This window comes from Psammomys obesus, unplaced genomic scaffold, assembly GCF_907164565.1.
Source record: "Psammomys obesus unplaced genomic scaffold, mPsaObe1.curated_primary_1811, whole genome shotgun sequence".
NCBI lineage: Eukaryota > Metazoa > Chordata > Mammalia > Rodentia > Muridae > Psammomys > Psammomys obesus.
The window spans coordinates 528002-538843 of NW_026596158.1; the positions used below are offsets into that span (position 1 = coordinate 528002).

Here is a 10842-nt window from a genome sequence, read left to right on the forward strand (position 1 = left end):
ATGTAATAAAGAAATAAAATAAATCTTTAAAAGAAAAAGAACGGTGATCACACAGGAGAAAGGCAAGTGAAGCCAGTGTAGGACTAACAGATCTATGTTGGAGTGTGTGTGCGCTCGTTAGATGTTGTTCGTGGGGAAGGTAGGGTTGGGAAGGTAGGGTTTAGATAGCAGACAGCTGTCTGTAAGTCCTGAAGCAAAAACTACATATAGGCTGGGCTGTGGCTTCATGGTTGAGGGCGTCCAGCATGGGCAAGGCTCTGGGTTCAATCCCCAACACTGCAGAATGAGACAGAATGCACCGTGTTCTCCGTTCTGGCCACATGCGTTTCTCCTCCAATTCTTCCCTGTTTCGGCATTTGTCCAGAGACAAGACCACTGTTTTACTCAAGGTCCTCCCGCCAAGGTGGGAGAGTGACTATTGACACACTACTCATTTCCACAGACCTTTGCCAAATCTTGTCACATGTAATGCTCTTGCCTTTGGGGAGTAGTCTTGGCTGGAGAGAGCCAGACAGCTCATTGCTCTTGCAAAGGACCAGGTTCTGTTTTCAGTGCTCACCCTGGCCCGCTAGCCGCAGCTTAGGGGCTCCCATGCCCTCTTCTGACTCCCGCTGGGACCGCCACATAGGAGATTCACATAGACACATGTAGACACATACTGGCGCACGCACACGCCTGCAGGCACACACATCGTTAAAAATGCAGGGCTGGAGAGATGACTCAGCAGTTGAGGGCACTAACTGCCCTTCCAGAGGCCCTGGTTTCCATCCCTGCATCACAGGGTGGCTCACAACCATCTATAACCCCAGTTCCAGGAGGTTGGATGCTGCCTTCTGAGCTCCACAGGCACCAGGTACACACATGGTGCCAAATACATACGTACAAGCACCTGTGCTTCCAAAGCTTTCAAAGCCAGGCAGCGGTGGTGCACACCTTTAATCTCGCCTCTTTGGAGGCAGAGGCAGACGGATCTCTGAGTTTGAGAACAGCCTCCTCTACCAAGTGAGTTCCAAGACAGCCAGGCTACACAGAGAAACCCTGTTTCAAGGTAAAAATCTAAATAAAAACAAAAGTTCTGAGTTGGGGATGACCTAGGTTTGGTTCCCAGCACCACCCAGACAAAGCAGATCCCTAGTTAAGGGGTCAGGGGAGACCTGCTTAGTACACTCAGGTGTCAGGTTGGCTGTGTGGTAGAGTGTCTCGTCTGCAGGGGAGCTCAGCAATGGAACGCTTGACTAGAACCTGCCACGGAGGGGCTGGAAACGTGGCTCAGCAGGAGTGTTTGCTCACAGTGCAATGCGCTGGATCCCGTCATTCCTCCCTCCCCCAAGAAAGAGTGTATTTGATGTTTGATGGTGTGGTGTTTCTTTTTTTTGTTTTGTTTTCCAGACAGGGTTTCTCTGTGTAGCCCAGGCTGTTCTGGACTTGCTTTGTAGACCAGGCTGTCCTCGAACTCACAGAGATCTACCTGCCTCTGTCTCCCCAAGTGCTGGGATCACAGGCATTTGCCACAATCCCACCCTTGGCAAGGAGTGGTGTTTCTTTATGGTTAAATTCAATCTGGTTTTGAGTCTTTAAAACACAGAGTTTATTCCCATCAGTTGGGAGGCAGAAGCAGATGAATCTCTGAGTTCGAGGCCAGGATGGTCTACAGAGCAAGTTCCAGAACAGCCAGGGCTACACAGAGAAACCCATCTTGGAAAAAAAAAAAAAAAAAAAAAAGTTGTTTTTTTTTTTTTAAATTACCTACCAGTTTCTTGTTTTTGTTTTGTTTTGACAGGGTTCCATTGTATAGCTCTGGCTGGTTTGGAACTCACTTCATAGACCAGGCTGGCTTTGAACTCACAAGGATCTGCCTGCCTCTGCCTCCTGCGTTGCTGGGATTAAAGGAGTGCACTACTGGGCCGACACGGTTTATTTTTATGTTCTGTGCATGGGTATTCTCCCTGTGTGTCCTGAGTCCATGTACATACCCGAGGAGCTCAGCCGAGGGTGTCGTTTCCCCGGAACTCGGCATGGTTCCCCTTGGCGTTCCTGGCTCTTTCTCTTCTTTGAGTATTCCGTTCCAACATTACCACCTCTTGAGTCTTCAAGTCCAGACTGTGCATCCATTCATTCAAGAAAGCCTCTCGGAGCACCTACTGTGTGCCAGGCAGTACTCTAGGCACTGGAGATACAGCATGGAGTTCGTGTGGGAAAAGCATGACAACAGAAAGCCCCGCCTCAGGGACCCCCATTCCTGAGAGAAGGCAGTGACTGTGCAGGAGCAGGCATTGGTATGTGTCTGTAATCCCAGCACTCAAGGGTAAACAGAATGTCAAGTTCTAGGCCAGCCTGAGCTACATAGAGAGTCACTGGCTTTTTTTTTTTTTTTTTTTCTTTTATTTGAGACAGGGCCTCTACACAGCCCTGGCTGTCCTGGAACTCACATGTAGACCAAGCTGGGCCTTAAACTCAGAGATCTCCCTGCCTCTCGCCTCTCAAGCCCTGAGACTGAAGGTGTGCGCCACAGCTGGTGACCCACTGGTGACCCACTGTCTTTAAACCGCGCTTAGGAGAGAATAAGTGCGGAGAATTGGCATATGGTGGTGATTTCCATGGAGATAAGGGAGTGAGTATCTTAAAAAAAAAAAACCTTATTTCTGTGTAAGAGGCCAGAGCTGTCCGAAGCCAGAAGAAGGCTGGGCTGGGTGCTGCATGGAATTCCAGGGCTCAGGGAGGCAGAGGCAGGTGGATCTCTGTGAGTTTGAGGCCAGCCTGGTCTACAGAGCGAGTCCAGGAGATTGGCCAAGTGCCTCGGCTCTGGAGTAACAGGTGCTGGGAACCTCACTCAGGTCCTCTAAGGGCAGCAAGTGTTCTTAATGGCTGAACCAATGTCCATGCCCCTGGTGTCAATATCTCCAAAACCAAAAAGAGGTTTGGAAGCCTGGCATGGTAGGGCACATCTGTCATCTCAGGCAAGATCAGGAGTTCAAGCCCATCCTTGCCTACATACAGAATTCAAAGCCAGCCTGGACTGCATGAGGCCTTCTCTCAAAAAACAGAAGCTGATTGAAATGGCAGGATGTAAGTTACAGTATATAAATGCAGGTTTGCTGGAAGCAGCTCTTGGCTGCCCTGCAGGGAGAGTGGGGGAGGAACCACAGTGTCTGGAGTTTACCGTGAAGGGCTCTGGGAGGCGAAAGGCCCACCCCTGGGCTAGGGAATTCAAGGCAGAGGGCAGCCACGCCCCAAGGCAGGTAGGAACTCAGAGATGTCTGAAGCCAAAACAAAACAAAAACTGTGTTGGAGGGAAGTGATCTAAAGGGGAGGCAGCTGGTGCAGAGGCCCTGGGGTAGGAGGGTAAACTTGCACATGCGCTCTGGAGCAATTCAAAGCTGAGCTCTGGCTGGGAACCTTAGTGCCTGTTTGATGGCAGGGTTTGGGGAGAGCCCCAAAACAGGCCTAGCTCACACCTCCAAGCCTCCACTCTTCAGCATTCTTCTGTCTCCTTTGACCTAGAGCCTAGACGTGTCCTGGGCCCCACACCCCAGGCACAGTGTCCCCCAGGATGGGGCTGGAAGAGGTGCTGACTACACGGGCTGAAGGCAGAATGTGAGTATTCTGCTGAAACCTTTCTCAAAAACTGTGGTCGGTGAGCAAGGGAAAGGTCAGGTGAGTCCAGAGCCAGCTCCCCTCCCTCTCTCCCTTCCTAGTTTGATTTTTTTTTTTTTTTAAGACAGGGTATCGTGTAATTCAAGCTAGTTTTGAGCTCTCTCTGTAATTCCTGGGATTACCAGCCTGTGCCTTTTCTCTTTGCGGTTCATCCATTTGCTAGTACAGTAACCGCGATTCAGAACGCCATTTCTCACTGTCCAGGGCTGTTGGCAACCCTTCCTTTAATGTTTCATAGACCCTTGAATTAGTGCCATTTAACAGCGTTGTCATCGTTGACTGGTGCTGGGCATGGAATCCCAGAGCCTTAGCATGTTGGCAAGCATTCTAAGACTGCGTCACATCCCGAGGCCACGCGTAGACTCCAGGCCAGAGCTCTGTACCCTCAGCCCTTGAGGATTTATTAACATGCCTTTTTGCAAATGTTGTAAGCACAGGGGATGCTAGGATAAAAACAACTGTCCATCCTCACTCTGGGTGGACAAATAGTACACTGAAGGTTACTGAAGGTCACAGAGACCCAACCAAACACTGACCATAGTGGCCTTCTGGCATTTGCATAAGATGGTCACTGTCCTGGGAGACCCTGAAAGCCTGCCTATTTAATTTTAGTTAATTTATTAGTTTTTGGTTTTTCCGAGACAGGGTTTCTCTGAGTAGCCTCAGCTGTCCTGGAATCCACACTGTAGACCAGGCTGGCCTCAAACCAGAGATCCACCTGCCCGACATCCCAGGTGCCGGGATTAAAGGCGTGGGTCACCACCACCTGGCCTGGGTCTATGTGACCAAGATCTGCCAGCTCTTCTCTCGCGCTGGGTCTCCGCGAGGAACGGAGATTCACTGTGATACGGACAAAGCCCCCGGCAGCCGCTCGGACAACCCACCAGAGAGAATGAGGAAAAAGTCCACATGGGGCCGCCAAGATGGCTCATCCTGTAAAGGCGCTTGCCCCCAGGCCTGACAGCTGAGTTGAATCCCAGAACGCACACGGTGTTTAAAAAAAAAAAGAAAAGAAAAGAGGGAATTCTCTGAGCTGTCCTGGCCTGGAAAATGAAAGAGTGTGAGTTGCCCAAGACAAAGCCTGGGTGGGCTGGGGGGGGGCCGCAGTCGGGTGCACACACACACACACACACACTCACACACACACACACACACACACTCACACACACACACACACACACTCAAAGCACACGCACATGTATATATAATAAAATAAATACCAAAGAGTAAAATAAGATAAGCAGAGCATTTAAATGACCAGCCACAACACGCCATTGTGCCAAACCAGGCCATCCCTGACTTGCAGACTTAAGCCAATGGTCCCCTTTTACAGACCAGGAAACTCAAGTCAAGAAGTTGGATTGCACCCGTCCCATCTGTGCCAAACAGAGCGAGTGTCCCGGACCTCTCTTCAGCTCACAGTCTGCCTCACTCTGCCCGCTCCTTCTCTCAGGCAAAGCTCGGGTTTCTGTCTGTACCACCTGGGCGGGCTGCCTGCCTTACGCTGCTGGCTGCTTCGGGCAGGAGGAGCCCCGAGGAGCTCACGGGTAGGGGTGGCCCATGCTTGATGGGCATGGTGAGTGTGGAGGCCCTGTGCAAAGTCCCCCCGCCCCCCGCCCCAGTCACGCTCTCGGCTGCTGACTTCCTGCAGCCGTCCCTGTCGGAGGCTGAGGCTGCGCTGTGGGACGCCTCATGGAACCACTGAGCTCCAGGCCTGGCCCAGCGCTCTACAGGTGGCCGTGGCTGAGGGGGATGGTATCTTGGTGTCCTCTTGGTGCCCTCGGGGGAGTCTACAGGCCTAGTAACCGCCTTCGCCATGTGAGAATAAGAGAAAATTATAGGGACAACAACACTTATTTTTCTGAGTGGCTGAAAATGAGGTGTCTTGTCTGCCTCTAGCGTGTTGGTGCATTCTTCTGTACTCTCAATCTGGCCTCAGGGTGCTTTTCCTTAGATTCCTCCAGGAAGGGACTGGGGGCGTGGCTCAGTGGTAGAGCCCCTGCTTAGAATCCCCCAGTGAGGGGCTGGGGTGTGGCTCAGTGGTAGAGCCCCTGCCTAGAATCCCCCAGTGAGGGGCTGGGGGTGGCTCAGTGGTAGAGCACCTGCCTGGAATCCCCCAGTGAGGGGCTGGGGTGTGGCTCAGTGGTGGAGCCCCTGCCTGGAATCCCCCAGTGAGGGGCTGGGGTGTGGCTCAGTGGTGGAGCCCCTGTCTAGACTTCCCCAGTGAGAGGCTGGGTGTGGCTCAGTGGTAGAGCCTCTGTCTAGACTTCCCCAGTGAGGGGCTGGGGTGTGGCCTTAGTGGAGTAAGCTGGAAGCCCCGGGTTCTACGTCTGCAACCACCCCCCCAATTCCTGTAATCTTTTCTCCCAACTGCGTCCACCTGTGGAGAAGCTGAGATGGGTAAGCGTCTACGTTCCGTTCCCCTTTACCTTCCCTTGCGTTCTGGTCGTCTTCAGCCTCATCCTTAGAGAAGAATGTGTGACTGCCTTTCCTTGGTATCCCCTAGTCACGACCTTGTAAGGTCTGCCCAGCCATCCCCAACTCCAGGGATTTAGGTCAGTCTGTCTTCTTAGCTCAGACGTCGAGCTCCCTTCCCTGCTTCGCTTTCTCCATTTTCTCCAAGCAGCCGCCCGGAAGTGGAGGGCCCTGGAGCCACACATGAAGCACCAGGGCAATAGCCTGGCCGCCGCTTGCTTGCTCTGCAGCTGGCAGCCCACACTCCCCCTGAGCTTCGACCAGACTTAAAAAAAAAAAAGAAAAAAAAAAAAAAAGTACCTCTGTTGTTTCGGAGAGCTCTCGGTCCGCATTGGTCGAATTTCAGGGTCCTCTTACTCCTGATAATCTCAACAAATCTTATAAAAAGGAATAGGCAAATTCTAAACTCTTCCGCCAGGGGGCACTGGCAGGCTTCCCCAGGGCTGCTCTTCAGGAAAAAACCTGGATCCTTTTCGAGGATCCAACTTTCTTCTGACACTGCTAAGCATGGGGAAAGTGGGGAAACTAGGCCCCTCCTAGTCGCAAAGAACACTGCAAAGAACACTCGACCTGGTTCCCAGCTTTACAAACTTTGTTAGCGTTACTGACGACCTGGCATTCCGTCAACACCTCTTGGTATGCTGCCAGCTCGCGTGTATGCATACAGCAGAGATAAATGTGTCATAGATACATGATAGGGGGTCTTGTCAAGTAGCCCAGGCTGCCCTCAAGTTCACAGTTTTTCTGTCGTAGCCGCTGTGGGTTCAGGGATTACAAGCGTGTGTCATCACTCTTGGCTAACTCAGTGTTTTAAAAATTTATCTCTTTGCGTGTGTGAGTTTGTGTGCACCATGGAAATCCAGGGGCTCTTAACGGCCAAAGGGGCCGTTGGATCCCCTGGAACTGAAGTTACATGTAGTTGTGAGCCACCAAGGTTGTACTAGGAACTGAACCAGCGCTCTCTGCCAACTCAGTAAGAGCTCTTAACCCTGGCGCCCTCTCTTTAGCCCCTAACTTGATTGATTCATTGACTGATGGACTGATGTTTTCTGAGACAGGGTTTCTCTGTGTAGCCTTGGCTGTCCTGGACTCACTTTGTAGACCAGGCTCACCTTGAACTCACAGAGCTCCGCCCGCCTCTGCCTCCTGAGTGCTGGGACCACAGGTGCCGCCACACCCGGCTGATATTTTTACTTTGATTGTGGAAACCCAGCATACCATATGGGCAAGCCTGCAAAGGTCTTTCCTGTCTGAGGGCTTTGCTGTGGCCTAGCTGCTATGGTGCCTATCACACACAGAAGCCTTGGATCCAATCCCTGGCACTGCATAAGCTCCAGACATGGGCACATGTACCTGTAATGCGAACACATAAAAATAGAAATCACCCTCGGCAAATAGTGGATGCTTTGTTTGATTTTTGTTGTTGTTGTTTTTGGCTGTATGAGTATCCTGGAAAAAGGCCACATAGTAATAATCTAATGAAAAGATTTTTAACTTTACATTGTGTGTGTGTGAGAGAGAGATATGCGTGTGCTAGAGCATGTAGGAAGAAGTCGGATGACCACTTTCCAGAGCTGCTTGCACGGTTGGAACTCAAGTGGTCAGGTCTTGGTGGCCACTGCTTTCACCCACTGAGCTACTTTGCTGGCCCGTAATAAAATGAGTTCTTTTCTTTTTTCTCTTGGGTCAGAGCCTCACTGTTTAGCTCTGGTCGTCCCGGAACACGCAGCTCAACCAGGCTGTCCTGGAAGCCACAGAGTCCTGCCTGCCGCCAGCTCCTAAATGCTGGGACTACAGGTGTGTGCCGCCACTGCCCAGCCACGCTTCCTTCACTGCCCTTCTTAGGTGGCTCTGGGCTGTCAGAGGACACCTGCCACCTCCTCACTGGCTTTTCCGGAAGCGAGTGAAGGTAAGCGGCAGAATGCTCTGGTTGCGAATTGCCCCTCCTCCAGGAAGTCCTCAGCCCCACTTCATCCCGGGCAGGTGTCTCCTCTGGACTTCTCTGTCTCAGCCATGAACCGTCTGTGTTCCGCAGGCTCAGCCACTGCTGGCTGTCACCGGTCACCCGTCTGTCTCCACAATAGACTTCAGAGAGAAGCTAAATCATTCTTATTCTTCTTCCTCCTCCCTGCTTTCTCTCCCCTTACCCCTCTCCCTTTCTTTGTAGCCCATGGCTGGTCTGGAATTCCTTCTGTAGCACCAGGTTAACTTCAAACTTTCCACACACCTGCCTCAGATGGCTAAGTGTCGGCTCCTGCTTTTACCATGGCCCAGCAGCCCCCCGTCCCCCACGCACAGAAGCTGAGCAATGGCTATTTGTTATGTACATATTCCACCGTGTGTACTATTATTCTGCACCACAGACCTACAGGTGATTTGAGGGGACTGTCCAAATCATACAGTGGTGAAAAAACAGTAGGGTTTGAATCTGGGCAGCTTGCCTCCCTCCCGGTCCTGTGTTCTTATCCAGCACGCCCAGTGACTGGTGGGCTGAAAACCAGCTTTCCACGAAACTGATGTCTGCCCCCTCGGCTTCTTCTAGAAATCTCCGGGCGAGCATGCAGGTTGGTGGGAGGGTGAGGACTGTGGGAGAGGCGCCAGAACATCTAGACCCAAGCTGATTCGGGGGGGAGGGGGGGGTCTGGAGGGGCTTCCCTAGACCCATAGGGGGCAGCCGGAGACGAGAGCCAGAGATGCGGGGGCGGAGAAAGGGTGGGGACCGGCCCCGCGGGGGGCGATGCGGTAGCTGCAGCGGCGGCCGCAGGAGTTTCCCACAATGCAGCGCGGCGCGCTGTCCCCGGTGCTGATGCTCAGCGCTGCCCCGGAGCCTCCGCCGCGCCCGCCTCCCGCCCTCTCCCCGCCGGGCCCCGGCTCGGCGCCTCGCCATGGCCCGGCCCGGACGGGTCCGGCCCCAGAGCCGTCTGGGGGCCTGGCCGCGGCGCTCGACAGCAGCCTGCGGGCCGCCGTGGCGTTCAAGGCGGAGGGTCAGCGCTGCTACCGAGAGAAGAAGTTCCGAGAAGCCATCGGCAAGTACCACCGCGCGCTGCTTCAGCTGAAGGCGGCGCAGGGGGCCCGCCCCGGCGGCCTGCCCGCCCCCTCCCCCGGACCCGCCAGCAGCCCGGGGCCCGCCCGCCTCAGCGAGGAGCAGCGGCGCCTGGTGGAGAACACGGAGGTTGAATGTTACGACTCCCTCACGGGTACGCGGCCGTCGGGGGGCACGGCTGAGACGGGTGGGTGGCGAGGGGCGATCAGGAGGCCTTGGGGCCCGGGCGTGCTGGCGGGAGGCTGAGGGAGTCAGGGCTGTGGAACCTCAGAACTTGACCAGGACAGGAGTTGGGAGTGGGTGAACGGGGCTTCTTGGCTGGAGGAGGCAGGGGCTTGGGTAATGGGCGCTGGCTTGGCCTTCCCAGCCCTCCGCCCCGCCTCTGCCACGCGTGAGCCAGGCTTAGTGAGGCTTTCCCTGCGCTAGCCCTTTCATTCTTGGTCCTTCACTTTCGCAACTGCTTGAGAAATCTCCAGCTCATTGCCTCACACATGGCTGCCCTGCGCCCCCTGGCGGCGGCGCAGATAGAGGCTCCACTACTGGGCTTGCCGACCGGTGTCCCCTGGTGGCCAGAGCACGGCCTCAGGCCGAGGGGACGAGGCCGGGTTGTCTGAGGTCACGAGTCCTGGGGGGGGAGGGGGGCAGGAGGCTTCCGAGCAAGCTCTCGCACCCGCACCCGCAGCTTGCCTCCTGCAGTCGGAGCTGGTCAACTACGAGCGCGTGCGCGAGTACTGTCTCAAGGTGCTGGAGAAGCAGCAGGGCAACTTCAAGGCCACCTACCGCGCCGGCATCGCCTTCTACCACCTGGGCGACTACGCGCGTGCGCTTCGCTACCTGCAGGACGCCCGCAGCCGGGAGCCCACGGGTGAGCGGCTGGGCACGGGCACCAGGGCGGAGCCGAGCCACCCTGTTCCTCTGACGCTCGCCCAGCCAGCTCCTATCTTTGCAGTACTGGGGACGAGGCCAGCTTGGTACCAACTCGGCTACATACCCGTAACGGCCGTGCCCCGGGACCGTTCACTCCCTCCCGGCCACAGTCCTCAGCCCGCTTTTGCCCTGCGCTCATCTGCTCAGAACGCTCGTTTTCTGCCCTTGGGGAAATGAGTCAGGGCGCGCCTGTGTCCACGTGCGTGTAGACACAGCGCGGGGGTGGGGCACAGCAGGTGCTGCGCGCAGGGCTGTGGGAGCAGAGGCAGGCTTAGCTAGCTTCCCTGGGAAGCAGTTTGGTGAGAACAGTTGTCGCTTGGGGCGGGTGTGAGTGGAGGTGTGACCGGGGCCTCTCCCAGCAGGGTGCTGCACGAGTGAGGCAGGAGGTGTGAGCTGCCGCTGGCTGGGGGCTGAGGCCTGGGGGCGGAGTCCCTGCTGTGCGCGGAGGCCAGGAGGACACTGCCCTGTGTCGGGACACCAAATGATGCTCTTCCCCCCCCCCCCCCCCCGCAGACACCAACGTTCTCCGCTACATCCAGCTGACCCAGCTCAAGATGAACCGGTGCAGCCTCCAGAGGGAAGACAGCGACAGCGGCACTGGAGGCCCAGCTCGGAACGTCACGGGCTGAGGCCAAAGGGCAGCCTCCCTCCCCCCCTCACCAGGCAGCCTCCCCCTGGCTCACGTGTTTACTGGTAAAGCATCTGTCACTGGTGTCTCCTTTCTGTGGTCTTATTGTGGGAAC

The 10842-nt window shown here is 55.1% G+C and overlaps 1 protein-coding gene across 1 annotated transcript; it reads left to right on the forward strand.

The window, feature by feature from the left end:
* Nucleotides 1-8812: 8812 nt before the first annotated feature.
* On the forward strand, nt 8813-10810 carry Ttc9b (tetratricopeptide repeat domain 9B). Its single transcript, XM_055594729.1, has 3 exons — nt 8813-9326; nt 9855-10037; nt 10613-10810. The coding sequence occupies exons 1-3, from the start codon at nt 8906-8908 to the stop codon at nt 10726-10728; spliced, it is 720 nt and encodes a 239-aa protein (XP_055450704.1). The 5' UTR covers nt 8813-8905; the 3' UTR covers nt 10729-10810.
* Nucleotides 10811-10842: the final 32 nt, after the last annotated feature.